The sequence below is a fragment of the Acinonyx jubatus genome, chromosome E2, assembly GCF_027475565.1.
Source record: "Acinonyx jubatus isolate Ajub_Pintada_27869175 chromosome E2, VMU_Ajub_asm_v1.0, whole genome shotgun sequence".
Lineage (NCBI taxonomy): Eukaryota > Metazoa > Chordata > Mammalia > Carnivora > Felidae > Acinonyx > Acinonyx jubatus.
The window spans coordinates 2,860,861-2,881,316 of record NC_069396.1 but is presented as its reverse complement, the minus strand read 5'-3'; the positions used below and the strand labels follow the sequence as shown (position 1 = coordinate 2,881,316).

General features: G+C 57.1%; 3 protein-coding genes and 1 long non-coding RNA gene across 4 annotated transcripts in view; 2 read left to right on the top strand and 2 right to left on the bottom strand.

Annotated features, from left to right (window-relative positions):
* LOC113604387 (uncharacterized) overlaps positions 1 to 20,456 on the bottom strand; it is a 364,860-nt gene that overhangs the window by 5,174 nt on the left and 339,230 nt on the right. The gene's annotated exons all lie outside the window — the stretch shown is intronic.
* FOXC2 (forkhead box C2) lies at positions 5,104 to 6,813 on the top strand. The gene has a single exon (XM_053211160.1). The coding sequence runs from the start codon at positions 5,232 to 5,234 to the stop codon at positions 6,771 to 6,773; it is 1,542 nt and encodes a 513-aa protein (XP_053067135.1). The 5' UTR covers positions 5,104 to 5,231; the 3' UTR covers positions 6,774 to 6,813.
* On the bottom strand, positions 7,828 to 11,124 carry LOC128313311 (uncharacterized). The gene is made up of 2 exons (XM_053211164.1): positions 8,093 to 11,124; positions 7,828 to 7,956 (listed from the first exon to the last, which is right to left on the bottom strand). The coding sequence occupies exon 1, from the start codon at positions 10,790 to 10,792 to the stop codon at positions 9,635 to 9,637; it is 1,158 nt and encodes a 385-aa protein (XP_053067139.1). The 5' UTR covers positions 10,793 to 11,124; the 3' UTR covers positions 7,828 to 7,956; positions 8,093 to 9,634.
* On the top strand, positions 11,227 to 18,554 carry FOXL1 (forkhead box L1). The gene has a single exon (XM_027076360.2). The coding sequence runs from the start codon at positions 16,217 to 16,219 to the stop codon at positions 17,309 to 17,311; it is 1,095 nt and encodes a 364-aa protein (XP_026932161.1). The 5' UTR covers positions 11,227 to 16,216; the 3' UTR covers positions 17,312 to 18,554.

The window sequence follows — 20,456 nt, the reverse complement described above, 5'->3', positions numbered from 1 at the left end:
ATTTCTTGCATCTTTGTATGAATTGTGGCAATTAATTGTGGCTTGAATTATAAGGCAGAAAAGCTCCTTAGAGAATCAGCTTTTCTTTTCTTTTTTTTTTTTTTTTTTATATATATATAACGACCACAGGTAATGTGATTGAGCTGTTGACGATTATTTTTCAGAAACGTCCAGAACGCAAGGAGAAGGGACACCAGGGCCAAGTTGGTCCCCACATTGGGTCTTGCGACTCCTTGCATGGAAAGGTGTTTGCTTTGTGGCACTTTCCTTCTTAACCTTTCAGAGTGACAGGCGTGTTTTTCCCCCATTTTTTGTTTTCATTTTGAAAAATGTCAAGCTTACGGGAAAGGTGCAAGACCAGTGCCCAGTGAATCCCCACGCACCATAGGTTAGAGATTTTACCTCACTTGCCATTTGAGATGGGTCTCCCTTTCTCCCTCCCCCCCCCCCCACCACCTGCAGTTCACTGTGGTACAAGTTGCAGCAAGGATGACACGAACCCTAAACACTTTGACGTGTACCTTCCAGAAACGAGGACGTGTCCTTGCTTGGCCACATGCGGTGATGACACTCGAGAATTTTAACCCCGATACGAGATTATTCTCGAACGTGCACTCCAGATTCACATTTCCCCAGGGGCTCTCGAAACTTCCTCTGTTTGCTTTTGAAATTTCCTCCATTCACGATCAAGCGTGGCCTGTGGTTCTCCAGCTTCTTTTGTCTTCCCACCAAGGATCGCCCTCCCCCCTGTTATTTCACACTGTCCACGGTGCCACTTCAACTCCCGAGAAAGGCCTCGCTCTGCGAAATGGGCTCCGAGAGTTTTCATCATGGACACACCTGCTGTCCCGGAAAACAGATAATTGCTAGGAGCCGGACGATGATGGATTTTTAAGCAGCACCACGGATTCTGCTCACCCCAAGGGTTCATCAGGTCCCAGGTAGATTTGGGAAGCCTGGGACCGCTCTTATCCCGGGTCCCTTGCCTTAAAACCTAAGGCGTCTCCTGAGCCCAAGGGGAGACTTTGAAAGGACCCTGGGACAAATATCTTGAAAACAGAGAAGGCCCAATCTCCTTTCGCTTGTGGCCTCTTTGAATTCTCTGTTGGGCCTCAAAGGCAGAAGCTGCAGACATGTTTAGGACTCTCCCTCTGGTTAAAGCCGATGCCGCCCGCACACCGTCCGGGACAAACGTTTTTCCGATGAGTCCCCTGAGATCCGCACCACGCCTTGGGCAGGAGGACAGCTGCCATGGGGAGACACAGTTTGTCCAACAGCCCCGGGGTGGGGGCGGGGTGGGGGGCAACACGTAAACTTCTAGCCACCCGAGAGGCACAGACTTTCATTTGCTCAAAACCTCAGCGAATCTCTTGCTCCTGAGAAGTTTCAGAGACATTTTCTGTTTTCCCCGCAGATCGTGTTCTTGACACATTGCAAAGCTATGGGAAACGTTTTCCTTTTTCTTTTTTTTTTTTTAATGTTTATTTATTATTGACAGAGAGAGACAGAGCATGAGCATGGGAGGGGCCGGGAGACACAGAATCCGAGGCAGGCTCCAGGCTCTGAGCTGTCAGCACGGAGCCGGACGCGGGGCTCGAACTCACAAACTGAGAGATCACGACCTGAGCCGAAGTCCGACGCTTAAGCGACTGAGCCACCCAGGCGCCCCTGTTTTGCTTCTTCTTAATCCACCCGCGGTGGGGCCCGCAGTTTATTTTCAGAGTCTCTCTGACTCCACAGGTGTTTGAAGGCTTCTACTCCCGCGCTGCAATGCTCACGTGCATCCAGACGGTGGCAGCACCTCCATTGCGACCAGAACGCCCGGGTTTCCTTCTTCTTTTCCAGAGTAGTTCCCCGGTTGGCCTTCAGATGGCGCCAACACCACAGGCCCGCGGCGGCCGCCGCGTCCAGGAGCCCAACGCGCCCGGGCCGAGAGGCTACGCGGTCGGCTGGGGGGACGGAGGTGGGGGGAGTGGGGCATGACCCGACTATCGCCCGCCTTCATCGTCGCTCATCGTTCTGGAACCACACACGGCCCTCTGCGGGCCCGATTCCGCTCTGGGCTCCGTGACCACTACATGAGCAGGGGAAGCCATCAGCCAGGAGTTAGGAGCCCCCGATCCAAAATACGCTGGCAGGTTAAAGCAAAGATCGGAAACGTGGTTTTCGCAAAGTCCAGGTGTGTGGAAGGTGTTGTTATGATAACCTGTGCAAACATCTCGCCCGGAGTCCTACTGAGCGGAGAAGAAACCTAATTCCAGGGGCAAAGGAAAATGTCTCTCTCACCTTTTCTATCTGGATTGTAAGGATTTCTTTCCTCTCCACCCCGCTTTTTTTTGGGGGGGGGAGGGGGTGGGGGGGCAATAATAATTTTGGCCACTCAAGCAGGGGCTTTCCAGATGACATTATTTTAAACCTGGACACGCTTATAAATACAAACTCAGACAGAAACTACCATTTTTGAATCTATTTTCCATGGTCCACAGTTATTTTGGGTTTAGCTCTGTGCTGTGATAAAGCTTTTTTTTTTTTTTTTAAGGCACCTCATAAAAGCAGAGGGAATAATATTTCTCCAGGAAGCCTACAGACCGAGGAGTGTTTCTTGGTCAATAGTTTGCATTTCCGGTAAAATTGTGAGAAATCGAGGTGCCTGGCAGGCCATCCGGGAGGAAGATGTATATATACACACACATATATTTATTTTATAAAATGGAGCTGAACATATTAAAAAATAATAAAGTCAAATCGTTCACCTGTGAGCTGAGGACTGGGAAACTTTATTTTACTTCGTTGCAAAAAAAAAAAAAATTAAGTGAGAGAAAGACTCGGGGCACCCATAAAAAATATAGTGTTTCAGAAGTAGAACTATTCAAGAGACTAGGAACCTGGTTTGTGCTTTGCCTCTGATTGTGAATTCATCAGGAGAGCATACCATTCATAGATGACGCACACAAACACTTTTCTTTTGTTCCTTTATTGAAAATGAATGGCACGTCTCCACTGCCTTCTCTCGCCTCCCCAAAGCTGAGCGCCCTCGGATTCTCTCACACCCCTTTCCCGGGAATCAGGCAAGCGCCTGACGGAACAGGGGTAGGGTGGGGGCCCAAACCACGCAAGTTGTATCTTTGTTCTTCCCTATCCAACGGAGGGACGACCTCCAGAAGAATTCTGACCAGCCTTTAGCCCTCCTTATGAGCGTCCTTCCCCCTCCAGGGGAAGCGGGTAAGTGTGATCCGATCGCCCGAGGTGTTGGGGGAATAAATATTCAGTCCACAGATGAACTGACTTTCCGGGGTACCCAGAGGAAAGGGGAAAGCTTTGAAGGGCGCCGACCTCGGGTCGCTCCAGGTCAGTATCTCGACCGTATCAGCTCTGGAGGTGTCCCAGCCGATTGGGATGGCTTACCCCGTCCTCCCACGGAGCCCTGGTGCCCCAATCACCTTATCAAACGCCAGCCAAACAAAAAGGACCGGCGCAGAGTAAGTCAGCCTGGAGAGTCCCCAAGAGGGTTTGGCGGGAGCGGGAGGTGGGCACTGCGCCCCGGGGCTGGCGATCCAGCGGACGGGGCTGGGGGCAGCTTCCTCGCCCCGAGCGCGCCGTGCCCCGCGCCGCGGACGCGCGTCTTGGGGCGCAGCCCCCCGCGGGAAGCAGGCTCGGGTTTCCCCTCGCGGGCTCTGCCTGGGCCGGGCGGCTGGCTGCATTGTTCCCGGCTTCGGGGAGCGCGGGAGCCGGCTTGTCCAAGGGAATTTATCTCTGGGAAAAGGGAGAGGCACTGCGCAGCTGGACGTGGGGGCCGCAAGCGTCGACGCGGCTGGGGGATGCGGGAAATTAGCGGAACGAGGCCGCTCTGTTTCCCCGAACCCCACAAAACTGCTCACGGGGCCGCCGACGATTTGTCGAACCCGCGGCGCACTCAGAGGAGTACATTCTCAAGGTATTTGCCCCTTCCCCACCCGGACACTCCCCTGCAAGCCGGCGCGGCCTGCCTCCTCCGTGGAGGCGAGGGGCATTCATTCAGTTTCCAGAATTTGCCTCTAAAAGCTTTGCAGGTCATCTTGACGGCCCAAACCTGCAAACTCTCTGTCGATTATTAATTATTTGCTTCAATGATGACAACATCCAGGGGCGGGGGGGGGGCGGGGGAGGGGGGGCTTGCATTCCAATCCAGCACGCTCGCTTAGAATCCATTGCACCTGGGCCCCCCTAATTAGGAAATCTAATTATTCGCCTCATCACTCATTAATAAGAAAAACAGTCCCGGGGTCTTTGCTACTTACAAGGTCTTGGGGGAGATATTGGACTACATTAATCGATTCGATTTTATATTTCAGATGAACTTTATCTGCAAAGGAGCATGGGTGTCTTTCCCCCCACCACCCCCCTCCCCGGGGGCATGCTGGCCCATTAACCAAAATGTGATAATGAAATAAATTTTAATAAGATATCACTCTTTTTAAAAAATCTTTTCAAGTTGAGCCTGAACTGCAGAAAAGTCTGGTCCAGCGCAGCTGGGTCTTAGAGCCGACGGATTCCGGCGCTCCTCGCCCTGATTGGTGCCGACTCCCCACAGCTGCCGGGCTATTGGCGCAAAGTCCCCGGAGGGGGCGTGGCCGGACGAAAGTAAAAACTTGCTTTCAGCAAGAAGACTTTTGAAACTTTTCCCAATCCCTAAAAGGGACTTTGCCTCTTTTTCCGGGCTCGGCGGGACAGCCACTCTGGACCCCGGCTCGCTGACCCTCGGGGCTGCCTCTTTGCTGGGGGGCTAGGAGAGCCGCCTTCCCCCCGTTGGCGCGGACACGGGGGCCGTCCTCGGTCCGCTGCGCGCGTGGCGCCTCCACTGCGTCCCCGCCGCCCGCCCCGGCTGCCACCCTCCGGTCCCGAGAGCCAGCGAGCGAGCGAGCGAGCGAGTGAGCGAGCGAGCAGGGGCCGGCGCTGCGCTCGCCGGGGCGCGCCCTCCAGGATGCCGATCCGCCCGGTCCGCTGACAACTGAGCGCCCCTTCTCCGCGCGCGGGCGGGCGCCCAGCGCCGGCGCCTCCCCCGCCTCGCCCCCGAGGCTTCCCGGCGCCCGGGGCTCTCCCCTTCCCACCCCCACCCCCTCCCGCGCCCCCGCCCCGCCACCCCCGCCGGCTCCCTTCCTCTCGCCCTCTCGCTCCCTCGCTCTCTCTCGCTTTCGCAGGGCCTTCCCCGCGGTCCGTGCGCGCAGGCGGCGGCGAGCCGTCTCGGACGCAGCATGCAGGCGCGCTACTCCGTGTCCGACCCCAACGCCTTGGGAGTGGTGCCCTACTTGAGCGAGCCAAATTACTACCGGGCGGCGGGCAGCTACGGCGGCATGGCCAGCCCCATGGGCGTCTACTCCGGCCACCCGGAGCAGTACGGCGCGGGCATGGGCCGCTCCTACGCGCCCTACCACCACCACCAGCCCGCGGCGCCCAAGGACCTCGTCAAGCCGCCCTACAGCTACATCGCGCTCATCACCATGGCCATCCAGAACGCGCCCGAGAAGAAGATCACCCTGAACGGCATCTACCAGTTCATCATGGACCGCTTCCCCTTCTACCGCGAGAACAAGCAGGGCTGGCAGAACAGTATCCGCCACAACCTGTCGCTCAACGAGTGCTTCGTCAAGGTGCCCCGCGACGACAAGAAGCCGGGCAAGGGCAGCTACTGGACGCTGGACCCGGACTCCTACAACATGTTCGAGAACGGCAGCTTCCTGCGGCGCCGCCGGCGCTTCAAGAAAAAGGACGTGCCCAAGGACAAGGAGGAGCGGGCCCACCTCAAGGAGCCGCCCCCGGCCGCGGCCAAGGGCGCCCCGGCCGGGCCCCCTCTAGCGGACGCCCCCAAGGACGTCGAGAAGAAGCTGGTGATCAAGACCGAGGCGGCGTCGCCGGCGCTGCCGGCCATCACCAAGGTGGAGACGCTGAGCCCCGAGAGCGCGCTGCAGGGCAGTCCGCGCAGCGCGGCCTCCACGCCCGCCGGCTCCCCCGACGGCTCGCTGCCCGAGCACCACGCCGGCGCGCCCAACGGGCTGCCCGGCTTCAGCGTGGAGAACATCATGACGCTGCGAACGTCGCCGCCGGGCGGCGAGCTGAGCCCCGCGTCCGGGCGCGCGGGCCTGGTGGTGCCGCCGCTGGCGCTGTCGTACGCGGCCGCGCCGCCCGCCGCCTACGGCCAGCCGTGCGCGCAGGGCCTGGAGGCCGGGGGCGCGGGGGGCTACCAGTGCAGCATGCGCGCCATGAGCCTGTACACCGGGGCCGAGCGGCCCGCGCACATGTGCGTCCCGCCCGCGCTGGACGAGGCCCTCTCGGACCACCCGGGCGGCCCCACGTCGCCCCTGAGCGCCCTCAACCTCGCCGCAGGCCAGGAGGGCGCGCTCGCCGCCGCCGCCGCCGCGGGCCACCACCACCAGCATCACGGCCACCACCACCCGCAGGCGCCGCCGCCCCCGCCGGCGCCCCAGCCCCAGCCGGCGCCCCAGCCCGGGGGCGCGGCCGCCGCCGCCGCCGCCGCCGCCGCCGCGGCCCAGGCGGCCTCCTGGTATCTTAACCACAGCGGGGACCTGAACCACCTCCCGGGCCACACGTTCGCGGCCCAGCAGCAGACTTTCCCCAACGTCCGGGAGATGTTCAACTCCCACCGGCTGGGGGTGGAGAACGCGGCCCTCGGGGAACCGCAGGTCGGCACCAACGCGAGCTGTCAGCTGCCCTACAGGTCCACGCCGGCGCTCTACCGCCACGCCGCCCCCTATTCCTACGACTGCACGAAATACTGACCTGCCTGGCCCGCTCCGGCTTCGCCTCCCACACCCGGGCCTCTCGGGCAGTCCAGGCTGCAGAGGCGCAGAAAGAAACAAAAAATATGCCCACCAGCTTTTTTTTCTCAGACTCAGGAGCAGAGAGAGCTCGCGCCCGGCCTCAGTCCTCTGTGAAGCTTCAGGTAACTTTAATTCGCTGCCCCGTTTCCGAGGTCCTAAAAGAACCCCCCCCCCCCACAAGGGACGCGGCCCGGCGAAATGAATATTGAGTTTTAAGCCCCCCTCCCCTCCTTCCAGGATGGTTGTGCTGAATGCTGCAGCTGGGGTTTAAAAAAAAATTAAGTTACGGACCAAATCCCAGAGCGACCCGGTAATGACTCTCTCTGTAGAGACCCCCATAGGTCTACGGGCGGGGGGGGGGGGTCTCTATAGATTACGTCTGTGCTGTGTGTAATTTTAAATTTCTCTAACCGTGCTGTACAAATGTGTGCATTTGTAATCAGGCTATTTTGTTGTTGTTGTTCAGAGCCATTAATATAATATTTAAAGTTGAGTTCACTGGATAAGTTTTCATCTTGCCCAACCATTTCTAACTCCCAAAATGAAAATTTAAGAAACCTACGTGGGTTTTTTTTTTTTTTTACCGCCCTGTACTTATGAGGCATAATTCTTTTCCCGGTGGTAGGTCTTTTACAAAACAAGGAAATAATTTATTTTGTTGTTGTTGTTGGCGGATAAAGAAGTCAAGTATCTGATACTTTTTATTTACAGAGTGTGATGGTTTTGTATAGTAGATTCCTCCCTGAGCATTCCTAAAAGAAAAAAAAAAACTTTAAAAATTTAACTTCACCTGTGTTTGTCTTATGTGGTGTTAATTGTTGTACTTACCTTAAAATAAACCCATGTTGTTTTTCTGCCCCAAGTCCGGAGAGTGTGTTTGTGTTCTCGCAGCTTTTAAAAACAAGGTGTGTTTGCAAATCCACCTGTTTTGATCATATTTGTTACGCAGGTGGGTGAACGCATAGACGTATACAGATGCTCGCAGGGGACTGGGGACGCTCCCCTGTTGTCTTGTTAGTGACGGAAAGGACTTTCCATGAACTCAGATCCCACCCTGGCCTAGGCAGTTGAGAAACGTCCCGGTTGGACGTGGATGCCTGAAGGACTGGGCACCTTCACGTTATTCGCTGTAAACGTTTTGCTAAATGCAAAAAAAAAAAAAAAAAGCCAATTGTCAACACAAATAGTACCACCATTCCATCTCAAACCCAGTGATCCCCAGCTGCAGAAGCAAAAGACAGGGAGGACCCAAGTTTTTCATTAGTTTAACTGCGAACCTGGGACCTGGGGGAGTCCTGCTTTCCCTCCGATTCCTAAAATGCGGACTTCCTTCCCCATCGTAATGGCTTTCCAGAAAACAATGTGCAGTGGGCCGGAGAAGGTCCAAAGGGGATTAATTCTGGTGGCGGTTAGCTCAGAGGTGGATTTCAGACCCCTTTACGTCTTGATATGGTCTCTTAATCTTCACCCTACTGCAGTGAAAACCTGTAGAGGCTCCTCGGCCTTCGAATGTAACTTACGATGCTTTTGGAGTTCTAAATTTACCAACTCTTTCGGGACTGTAAATCACAGGGAGATGATTGCCTTTTCAGTTTTGATATCTTGTCTTTAAAAATTTTTTAATAGCAATGAAACCATTTGTGGGGTGTGGCTGGGGCGGAGGGCGGGAGGGGGGTGAGGGGATGATTTTATTATCTCTTTCACTGGCTCAAAGGCACAATTCCCCCCCCCTCCCCCGCTGGTCTCTGAGTGTGAGTTTTGAGGCTGGGGCTCCAAACTGGGGATTTGTTTCCCACCCAAGGAGGTCAGCTGTACTTTGCTTAGGGCGAAGCGGGCTTAACATTTCGGGGGATGATGATTTTTCCAAAAAGTGATTTTCCTTGGTGCAGTGGCATTGAACAGAACCTGGTTTTGTGTTGTTTTAACCATGGCAGTTTGTCTCCAGGTCATGCTGATGTAGTGCTGGGGGAGGTAGGAACGTAATAAATTTCCCCATATGTGCCACACAGATTCTTTGGATCTGTGGCCCCAGAGGTGACTAGTGGTTAAGACTTAAATGCTGCATTCTGTTCCTTTTCATAGTGCTCGGGATCGGGGAGCCCCCGCGCTTGGTGTCTGACCTCCAGCAGGCTCCCAGGCCCCCTTGCCTTGGTTGAGTAAGCTGGACTAGCCAGCGAGGAAAGAGAGGGAGGCCAAGAGGCCCCCCGCTCCCAGCTCCCAACGGCAGCAGAGGCCGGCCCTCCCTGCCCAGCTCCTGCGCTCCGGGGCCATTTCGTTCCTGTTCTCCAGATGATGCTGGCGCTGGATTCCAGGAGGGTAGTCCAGCGGGCTCTCTCCTTCCCCAGGCTTTTCATAGAGTCCGCCCTGAAAGTGCGTCCTCCTCTCAAGATTCGGAGTTCAGCGGAGGTTTGAGAGACACGCAGGAAATAAAGGGGAGAGAAATGGGAAAGAATTCAGCGAGACCCGAGCTGCCACTGAAGCCACACCGGGACCTTCTGTCTCAGGGAAGGCCCCTCTGAGAGCAGTGCCTGTGCCGGGGCGCTGGCCCAGTGAACAGCTCAAGAAGGGACCCCCGCCCGGGAGACGAGCACCCTTCCATTTCCCTAGGAACTTGGGCAGCTCGAGGGATTGTGTCCGGGGCTTTCTCCAGGCCTCTGGAGGCGGCAGAGGGAGGGGTGTGTGAGGCCATGGCACGCTGGGACGCCTCGGAACCCGGAAAGCTTCCTGACCCCGAGGCCCAGGGGCCAGGGTAGGTGCGGGTAAGTTCCCCCAGAAGGCCGGCCATGTGAGCTGGACACGGTGCTCAGAACTCGCTGGGCTCAGCGCTCCCGCCTCAGCAGCCCCGCTAGGACCTCGGGCCTGGGGACTGAGCGGCCTCGGGCGCCTCCCTCGGGGTGGGGAGATCCAGCAGCAGCGGGAAGCGGAGCATCCCGGTGGAGGCGGTGGAGGCATCTGGGGCCGCTTTGCCAGTTCCCGCTGACCTGGGGCGTCTGCCACCCAGCGCGCAAAGATGCAGAGACCGTGCACGGCCCCGGGCTGTCCTTGCTCCACGTATCCGCTCCCCTCCCCTTGCTTCGGCCGCTGGGTCCTCGCGAGGCCCAGGGCCTTTCAGGAAAAGGGGAAAGGAGGCCGACGATGGAAGGGCCGGAATGTTGGTCGCGGGCTGCTGGGACTCCTGGCGGGCAGCTCTGCGGTCCGCCGAGCTCACTTAGCACGAAGCCCCGTGCAATAGCCACGTTCCCTCCTGATCCAGTAACGTGGAACCAGGCAGGTCTCAGAGCTACTGTCAATAAAATGGGAGCAGCCCCAACACCACGGCGGAGACCGATTCCTACAGAGTTAACCCTGCGTGCCCGACTGGCCTTGGCTGCCTGGACCGGTTCTACCCAGGGTCCAGTTGTCATAGATACGGGCCGCTGGGAAAGACTCCCAGGCTTCTGACAATCCCGAACATTCCCAGCCCCATAGAGGCTGCAGCTCGGAGAGCCTCTCTGCTTCTTGTAAGACTCGGAGACATGCCCCACGCTCACGGCTCTCGAGGGGAGAGGGACGTGTGGGGTGTGGCCCAGCCCAGGCCCCTCTCCCGAGGCCAGAGCTGAGCCTGCCGCCAGGTGGTCCTCATCCCCTGGTTCAAGTAGCCTGTCCCCACCCACACCCAAATCATGGTGACACGTGTCCCCTAATTGCCTGAGCATTGGCCTAGGAATTCCACGGCCACATGATGCCAGGTGAACAAACCATTTCTCCTGGCTGGCCTCAGTCTTCTTACGTGTAAAATGACCAGGTGGGTGTAAGGGCATTTGGGGCAGCCTGGCACCTTCCTTTCGGGCATAGTCAGGCTTCTGCAGCGGGCCCTCACTTATCCCCACTCTCCTATCTGGCTGGTAAGAAATGAAGATCAGAAGTGAGAGGGAGGAGCAAATGTCCTGGGGTCCTGTGAACTTTGGTGCTTGGCTCCTAAAACTCTTGGGGCCCATCTCCTTTTACCCCAAGATTGCCTGGGGTCGCCTTTGGGCCTGGGAGAGGCTTGTAAGCTGCATTCAAAGCAGAGAGCACGGAGTCCCCAGAACACCCCCACGTCCCCTGTGGAAACTAACCCCAGTGCCTGAGTTCTTGCCTTCTCCCTCCTCAAATCCACTCCGAATCCAGAACACTGCGCGGGTGTTGGCCAGGAATTCACTGATAACCACAAACCTGAGGTGAGTGCAAAGAGAGACCCGAGAAGAGACCCATTAATTAACAGGGAGAACTCACTTTCTCCGGAATGCGCTGGGGGTCTCAGCACCTGTGCCTCGTGCCTCAGGGAACGTGTGCCTGTGTGGTCCCAGGCGGGGACCTCAGGCGGGGACGCTCCTGACTCTCAGGGAGAAGTGGAGGCCCGAGGTTCTATGCCCTGGGTGCAGCCAGGGCCAGGGTGGGGGGGGGGCAGCCTCCAGGTGAGGGGGGCACAGGGGACCAGTGCCCCCAGAGGAAGCCTTCGGGCACCACATACGCGAAATGCTTTCCCAAACTTCGAGAAGCGTTCCCTGCCTGCCTCCTTTTTGCGTGGCCTTGGCTCGCCAAGGCATTTGAAACGTTTGCTTTTTGACATAGGCATGTAAGGGAGGCTGCAGGGTTTCAGACACTTTGCAGTCAGGACGGCCACCACTGCCCTGATTCGTGCAAGCCTTTCCCGGGCTTCGGCGACATTCCTGCTTCGTGGCCAACACAGAGAGACGCAGCCCGCGTACAGTGTGATTCTCGAATGCGTATGTCTGATGCTGGGGTGGTTCTGCCAGTGTCGGGCTGGTGGGGACTTGATCCCGGGACTGTGTGTGTGTGAAAAGCTGGCACGGGGCGGGGGGGGGGGGGGAGGCGGGCTGACAGATGGACTGGCCCCCTGGCCGCACAGATCCTGTTAAGGAAACGGAGTTGGGGAGCATGGGGAGGGCTGCCCCAGCCTGGGGTACAGCTTTGAGCTCAGTCTGTATGCCCACCCAGGCGGGAGGTCACGGAGGCCAGAGAGGCCCCTCTGACCCCCGGCTTAGTGGCCCTTGGCTCTGGGTCTTACCTTTCCCAGCAGCCCCGTGGGGGCTCTCTCTCTGCCTGCGTGTTGTTTTTACAGGCAACCTCCTCAACGAGCCTTTCTAAGCTGAATCCACACGCACCAACTGAGGGCCTCCACACAGGCCAGCGGAGGGTTCGTGTGACCTCAGGCGTGCCCCCTGTAGCTCTCTCGGCCCATTTCTCGACTGCCAAATGGGAGGATCATCAAGCAGGGTTATGGTTGAGGACGAGTGAGCCTGACACAGGTCAGGAGAGTCCAGGCCATAGGAAGGACTCACGGCTAGGCGTCAGGGTTTACAGGGCACCAGGAGAACAGTGGTTCTTTGGTCTCGGCCAACGGTGTACGTCAGGCCACATGCTGATGTGCCCTAGCGATGTGCCCTGACTGCCCGTTTTAGACCCTTGAAATTACTGCTGGGGACAATATGGGCTCTAAGGAAATCAGTAATTTGGAAAATCCTGCCCTGTTCTCTGGGCTTCAGCAGAGCGTTATGTTCATGCCCCCCCCCCCCCCCCAACGCAGCAGGAACCTGCTCCAGACATACCTCGCGGAGCCGCTGAGGACACCCAAGGATGTCAGGCCTCAGAGAACCCGCCTTGGCAGGAAAGCGTGTGCATTCCAACCCCCACCCCCACCCCGTTCTGCTCTTTGTGACCTCTGTTGTCTGGGGTGTTTGGTGCCCATCTGTAAAATGGGCAAACCCATCCCTTCCGTCTTTCGAAGATGCCGTGAGGGTTCTGGAGAGAGCTTCCATGGGGCCCTTGGCATCCACACACAGTAGCCCCATTGTAATGGGGCTGTTCCCCTGTCTGCAACACTTCCTGTTAGTTTCCTGGCCTCAGTGTCCGGTCTGTAGAATGGGAGCGGTGAGGACTTCTGTGTCTTCAAGCCAGGAGGAGGACTGACACGACCCGAGGGAGCTCTTACGAGGGTGCCAGCACCTAGTAGCGTTGGAGACGTTTCAGTGATTAATATCGCCCTTGTCACCACCATCTCCAGCGGGTTCGGGACATCAGGGAGGTGACCTGGCTGAGGAAGTCCTGTATCTTTCCACCCTCCGCTCAAACCTATCGCAGGTATGGTCCGATCGTTCGTTCGTGTATGCAGACTTCGCCAACTGTGTTGACCCGGAGAAAAAGCGGTTCCGTGTGGGGAAAGATGACACAGACCGTCCATGACTGGAGCGTCTGATTTCCAGTTTGCTAAGGAGCAGAGGAAGGGGAACTGCCCTTGGGGAGGCCGGATGGGAGCACCTCCTCTCTCCCCTCCCCTCAGCCTTTTCCTCGGAGGCCTCTTGGGACCTGGCTGGTGCCTGGCCTCTGCCCAGCCTGCGCTAGGACCAGGGTGCTCCCTGCCCTCATCCCACACCCACCCCTATTTCTGCTGGGGCCCCAGAGCAGGAGCCACCAGGGTCCTTCCGGGAGCCTCCCTCCATGCAGGCTGGAAACCTCAGGGCTTTGCTGCAGGCTGGGAGATGCGGGGGCACTGACTTCCGAGAAGCCTGCAGCTTGGGGCGACGTAAAGACTACGAGCCTAGGGAGACCTCCTGTGTCCCCGCCTGGCTCTCCGGGCTACCCGCGTCAGCCTGGCCGGCTCCCAGGCTCCCCTGCCCACCCCCGACCAGGCCTCAGAACGGCTCTCAGCACACCGAGCTTCCGCACGAGGGCGCATCCGCGCCCGGACGCCGAGGGCTGGTGCCCTGCGCTCCCCGGAAATATGCCCCAGCGAGGGGCTCCTTCCTACAGTGGCCCCTCCTAGGCTCAAGTTACAAACTCGTCGCCTGGGAGCCCAGGATTCGTCCCCGCGCGCGGGAGCCGGGCTGGGGCGCCGCGCAGGAGCCTCCCGGGGATGCTCTGCGAGCGCGCGGGGCGGGACGCGCCTCTCCAGACCGCGACTAGAACTTGAGTTTTTTGTTTTTTGTTTTTGGGGCTTTTTTTTTTTTTTTTTCTCTTTCCTCCTTTACTATCAGTGCCCCGCCCACCAGCCTCGCGGTCTCCGCCTGCCTCCGGCCCTCGCCCAAACGGGGCGGCGTTTACGATTGTACAAATTCAAGCTCGGGTTTGCCTTGGAGTTTAGAGGGAGCGCTGCGGCGACGCGCCTTTCCGGAGAGGCAGGGGTGCGCGTGCTGGACTTCGGGTGCCGGGGAGCTCCAGGGAGGGCTCCGGGTGCGGAGGGGCGGCGCGCCGCGACCCCCGTTTGTCTCCTCTGGGTCTGTTAGAGGGGGCGCTGAGGCCGGACCTCGAGCTGGATCCAAGCTTGAGTTTGCTGGGGGCGCGCTGGTCTGGAGAGGTTGGGTGACCCCCGGGGACCATGGAACCGCCGAGTTGCGTAAGCTCGGGCCTGAGGTTGTTTTTTCACCCCGGGGCTGAGAGGGGTGCGCCGGTGAGAGCCCGAGCGACGACAGCGCCCCTCCCCCTCCTGGCTAGAGGACCGTCCTGGACACCTAGGCCGGAGCCAGGCGGGGCCGGACGGTTGGCTGAAGTTAGAAATGCAGCGCCCTGGAGGGGCCTGGAGGTGTCCCAGCGCCTGGCCTGGCGCTCCCTCAAGCCGCTCCTGCACCCAAACCGGTTTTTCGACCCTGGTTTTGACTTCCTTTTGCGTGTCGTCAAACTTACCCACTGCCCTGCCGTCTACCCTGAACCGCCGAACGTCAGAGTTATTTTATGAATTCCTCATTTTGGAGTGGGGCTCTTTCCCTTGTTCCGGGCATGACCTGGCCGTTCCTGACCAGGTGTCGCCTCTCTGTGACAGCAGGAGCAGCAGACATCCCCGCCCCTAAGGACTGTGGTGCCTCTGGCCCCCTTCCCAGAAGAGGGGACATTCCTACGCCCACCTGCGCCCTCACCCCCCTGTCTTTTCTTTCCCCACGCGTTTTACTCAATGAGACACTAATTCAATGATCCCCAGTGGGGTTTTTTTTTTCTTTTAAAAAATTTTCAGCAGAGATCATAAACAGGAGCGAGTCACAGTAATGCCCCCACCCCCGCCGAGGCTCACCGGGGAGCAGAAGACAGGCTCCTTCTGAATCGACATCATTCAGGGTTTTTTATTCAAACCATGACGTGGCTGAATGTAAAATGAGACGGGTGGGGGTGCTTACACCCCAGGGTGAGTGGGTGGGGGGGGGGTGGAGAGCAAGCAGGCTTCCCAAATGCTTAATGTAATCACGGGCCAGCTGCGTGCACTTGTAAAGTTGTTATAACCCCCCTCCTTGTTATAAACAGGAAAGCGCAGAATAGAAAGCAAGAGACCCGCATTCACAAATACCAGCTCTCCCGCGCCAGCTGCCAAACTCCCCTTTTATGGTGTCCCGGGCCTGCAACCTCAGCCCCATCAGAAAGACCCGAGTTTCTCCCCTCCGAACTCTCCAAGCCGGGTTATTCTGAAACGACCCTCAAGCAAGCTGTGTGGACCAGGTACCCGTGCCCTCTCTGGCACCCCCGTCGCCCTGTGCCTTGGCTTCCGGAGAAGCTGGAGGTAGAGGCTTCCGGCCTCGGGATGCCAGGTTCATCCTGAGGGTTTGTCCAAGGAAAGCTGCCTCCTGTTCTCAAGAGATTCCCAGGGCTCTTAAGAGAGACGCTCCTCTCCTCCCACCCAAATATCTAAAAAAAAAAAAAAAAAAAGACCCCAGGAGGCGTTTTATGAGACCCTGGCATCTCCATCTCCACGAAGCCTGGGAGAAGAAAAGACCTTTTGTGGGAGGCTCCGGATTACTGGGCTCCCCCCACCCCCACCCCCCCACCAGCCAGCGGTAAAACTCACCCCTGCGCCCCCCGCCCATCTCCGCCTTGCCTTCCTGGCCCTGCAGACCCTGCCACCGAGGTCCACATCCTGCCTCACTGACTGTGTGTGCTTCCAGCGTCAAGGGGTGGACGTGATATTTCAAACATCAGATCAGTGCGTTTATATATTGGGTGCCCGGAAATTTTTCCAAATAAACACAGCTTGATTCAACTTGGGTGGGCGGACTTATCAACAGACTAATTCTATAAACAAATGAAGGAATAGCCCCGACACCGATTGGCTGGTATCGGAAAGACACGTGGAGGGGAAAGCTTGGAGTTTTTCGGCAATGAAATTTTAATTACTGTGGGTGGGCTGAGCGCACAAGGACTGTTTATCATAGACAATTTATTTTCCAGCGCTAAGTCAACATATAATAGCAAACTTACAACAATTATTTAACATTTGTAAAGCCATGAGGGGACAGAGCACGGAGCCGCCGGGGAGAGCGGCGGAGCGGGAGTCAGACGCACCGCGGGCTCCCCGGGAGGGCCCTCGCGGCGCGGGGCGCAGTCCCTGAGCCCCTGGGTCGCCCGCGTCGCGGGGAGCGCGGCGCCGGCTCCCGCTCGCCATGAGCCGCCTCTTCGGTCCCCGGCTGCCCGCTCTGGCCGCCTCGCCCATGCTCTATCTCTACGGCCCCGAGAGACCCGGGCTGCCTCTGGCCTTCGCCCCCGCGGCCGCTCTGGCCGCCCCGGGCCGCGCGGAGCCCCCCCAGAAGCCGCCCTACAGCTACATCGCGCTCATCGCCATGGCCATCCAGGACGCGCCGGAGCAGAGGGTCACGCTGAACGGCATCTACCAGTTCATCATGGACCGCTTCCCCTTCTACCACGACAACCGGCAGGGCTGGCAGAACAGCATCCGCCACAACCTGTCGCTCAACGAGTGCTTCGTCAAGGTGCCCCGCGAGAAAGGGCGGCCGGGCAAGGGCAGCTACTGGACGCTGGACCCTCGCTGCCTCGACATGTTCGAGAATGGCAACTACCGGCGCCGGAAGAGGAAGCCCAAGCCAGGCCCAGGGGCCCCCGAGGCCAAGCGGGCCCGCGCGGAGACCCACGAGCGCGAGCGCGGCGCAGAGGCGCAGCCCGGGGCGGGCAGCGGGGCAGGGCGCCGGGGCCCCGCCACCCCCCGCCGCGAGGGCGCGCCCGCGCGCCCCTCGCCCCTGGGGGGCGGCTCCTCTCCGCCCGCGCCCCTCCGCTGGCCCGGGCCCGTGTCCCCGGCGGAGGACGTGGGCGACGCTGTCCAGGGCGCGGCGGCGGCGGCCTTGGCCACGGGCCAGCCGGCGCGCACGGTGGATGGTCTGGGGTCCCCTCCGCGCCCTGCCTCCCACAGCTCTCCCAAGAGCTCCGACAAGTCCAAGAGCTTCAGCATAGACAGCATCCTGGCGGGACGGCAGGGCCAGGAGCCCACTGGAGGGGCCGAGCTCCCGGGGGGCGCCAAGCCCGCGCCCCGGAGCTGTCTGGGTGCCTCGCTTCTGGCCACCTCTGCGAGCCTCCCTCCGCCTTTCAACGCCTCCCTGATGCTCGACCCGCACGTCCAGGGCGGCTTTTACCAGCTCGGGATCCCTTTCCTCTCGTATTTCCCTCTGCAGCTTCCAGACACGGTGCTTCACTTCAGTAAAGCAAACGGTGGCGGCTCCTTCCCCTACCCTGGTCTGAGCTTGTGAGCGGCCGGGTCCCATCACCGGCGGGAAGGAGTCACAGTTTTTAAAAAACGAGCTTTTCTTCTGCAACGTGTGGATCCCGGGAAGCGTTACCAACTTTTGCGCGCAGGTGGGCAGGGGCTCCTGCCTCCTCCAAGGTGAGGTGGACTTTCCCAGAACCCGGAGCACCTTCGGAGATTTAAAAGACCCCGTCCCACTAGGACTTGGGCATCTCAGACCTCCTGCGGAGACAGCAGGAGACTTCCTTGACCTCAGGGCAGTCTAAGGGCATGATCTCCCACTCCCCACCTCGGGTCCTGTGTGTCCGGAGCAGCAAGGGCCCAGACTACCCGACAGCAGGACCCACAGATGCGGTGAGGGTGGTTTCAAACAGAACCACCATCTATCTGACGGTGGCCAGCTCCCTTGTTTGTCCCTGTTGCCCAGGTCTTGGCTTTGAATCTGTGGGGTGATGGGTGTCCACAGCTGGGTTTGTCCCTGAAGTCCCAGTGTGGGGGCACCAGGAGTGACCTCTGTTTTTCAGGTTCTTCACGAGATCTAGGGCCTGGTGAGGATTTAAGACCAATGTCCAGGTGGACGGCTAAGAAATCACATTTCTATTTTAAATAGAGAATTTCTCTCTCTTTTTTTCTTTCTAGACATTTTTACTGGGGATATGCTATATTCTTTGGCTAGATGCTTGACTTTTTCCTACAAGGATGGCCCTGTGAAAATTCTATGTTAACAACCCCTATTAAGAAAGTGCACTCTATACGATAGCGTTTTGTTGTGTTACGACAGCTTGCCAGTCAATTCTCATGATCTCCAAGACATGTTACCAACATTCGCAGGCATCCCGTCTTGTTGCTTCTGTTTTTAAGGGATCAAAAGATAGCAGGGGACACTGGAAGTGTGTGACGAGGAGGGAAGGTGTCGTAGACAACACAAGACTTTCCATGTGCATGTTTTTTTTCAAGCTCTGGGTTTGGGTTTTGCTGCGTTTTCCAGAATTGCGTGGTAAAGGACCACTTTTCCTTAAGAAAGTTGGATGGAAACAAACACACACACACAAGCAGATACTGGGAGAGATGGGTCATGCTGGGCAGAGAAAAGGAATCTTCTGATGATATCTGCTGGAGGGTGCCTCTCTGGACCCCAAAGAACAGGAGGCTCAGGGGGAGGGTTCTATCAGACATCCTGTCTCTAAGCCTCTACCCTTGGGCCTAGAGCCTGCAGCTAAATAAACACCTTATGGAGGTGACTGGAAATCTGGTGGGGGGGGGGTGGGGAGCAGGAAGGCGGGGGCGGGGTGGGGGAGTGCTCTGCAACAAAGATCTGCTTAAGAAAATGGAGATTTTTACAGCCCAGTTCAGCTTGGAACTTTCGGGAAGCGCATCTAACCTCTTACAGTATCTCTCTTTGGGTTGCGTTGGGTGGGAAACTGGGTTTTCTGAGCCTCCAGGTTACCTTAATTTTATCTGACGTGGGAAAAGGCACAATAAGTCATGAGTCCTGGAGGTAAACTGAGATAGATCTCCCAAATAACTTTTAAAATGATTTCCAGGACTTATAGAAAAATGAACACAAGCTTTACAACAGGAGAGCCTAGTGGCTAATATATTCGGAAGGACATTTCAGACGAGCATAGTCATTTAATTATTAGTAAGCACAGAGTTGGCTTCCCGAGGATTTATCCCTAAAGCCATGTGCTACCGATGCATAAATTTCCTCGAGCACGTTCTACCCAGGTTGGTGGGAACATTTTGGTGAGCTGGAGAGTATCCTTGATTTTAAGAACTTTGACAAGATCCCACTGTTGACATCCAGGCTCACTGCGATTAACACACTGGGCAGTGGCAGGCCTGTCTCGATATGTTGTTATCCCAGAGTCTCAGCCCCTGTGAATAAAGTTGTCTTTTCATTAACCTCTCAGTGACTGATTCAGTGGATTACTGGGGGGAATAAGCAAACAGTGTAACAGGAGAGAGGAGTCAGGGACTACGTTTCGGAGCCCTGTCAGCATCTCCAGGGCTCTGGCTTCTGAGCGTTGGGCGCCCTCACCACACCACAGGAGCAGAGCAGCCCAGGGCTAGTGCTTCCTGCCCCAACACGGATGGCAACTCCACTGTATATGCTATGTTTTTTGTTTTTGTTTTTAATTTCTCCTCTTTGGGTTTGATTTGCTCTCTCATGTGTTCTCTTAATTTATGGTGGCTGTTTTCTGGAGAAGCCAATAATCGACTACGGCCATTTTTGAAGGATGGTATGTTAGAGTTACAACTCCAATAAGTATAAGGTAAACATTATTTTTATGGCTCAGGAAAAAAAAAAAAAGGCAGGAGTATGTATCTGCTTTGTAATAGAGTTTATAGCTATGTAAAGAGAGCTTCGGTTACCTAATCCCCTCACTCATCTGATTTGGGAAGGCTGACGGAACGGACAGTAGGGTGATGGAATCTGCAGAATCGGTACAGTCCCGTGAACGTTCCTTCCCACTGAGGAAAGAGAGGACCCGTGGGTGGGTCTTAGGAACCCAAACACCTGCTCCAGTCGTGATCGTGGTTATAATCACGGCCTCCAAATTACAGATCAGTAAGAAAAAAAGTTTCTACTCTTAGTTAAAGCGAACTCACCTTTGTATTTAAAAACTTTTTTTTTTTAATGTGTTTTTAGTTTTGAGAAAGAGAGAGAGGGTGAGCAGGGGAGGGGCAGACAGAGAAAGAGACACAGAACCCGAAGCAGGCTCCAGGCTCCGAGCCGTCAGCACAGAGCCCGCCGTGGGGCTCGAACTCACAAACCGCGAGATCATGACCCGAGCTGAAGTCGGACGCTCAACCGACGGAGCCACCCAAGCACCTCTCCCCTCTGTATTTAGTGTAGACCAGAAGCAACCTTACCGTTCTACTCTTAGGCAACCTGGAGATGCACTTCTGTGCTCCCATCTAAACAAAGCGAACAGATTCTGGCTTCTGAAAAAGGTCTTTGGTTCAGTTCAGTGTGCACACGCCCACAGAGACACACACCGATCGCGTTACGCACACTGATGTGTGCACTGATCATGAAATGGGGATATGGCAGGTGTGCAATGTACAAAGATACATACGTAAGTGTGTAATAATACATGCGCATGGGTGTATATATGGATACGTGTATTTGTATATGTGCATGT

Coding starts and splice junctions, on each gene's coding strand:
- FOXC2 (XM_053211160.1), top strand. CDS start 5,232: ATGCAGGCGCGCTACTCCGTGTCCGACCCCAACGCCTTGGGAGTGGTG.
- LOC128313311 (XM_053211164.1), bottom strand. CDS start 10,792: ATGGGCCCCAAGAGTTTTAGGAGCCAAGCACCAAAGTTCACAGGACCC.
- FOXL1 (XM_027076360.2), top strand. CDS start 16,217: ATGAGCCGCCTCTTCGGTCCCCGGCTGCCCGCTCTGGCCGCCTCGCCC.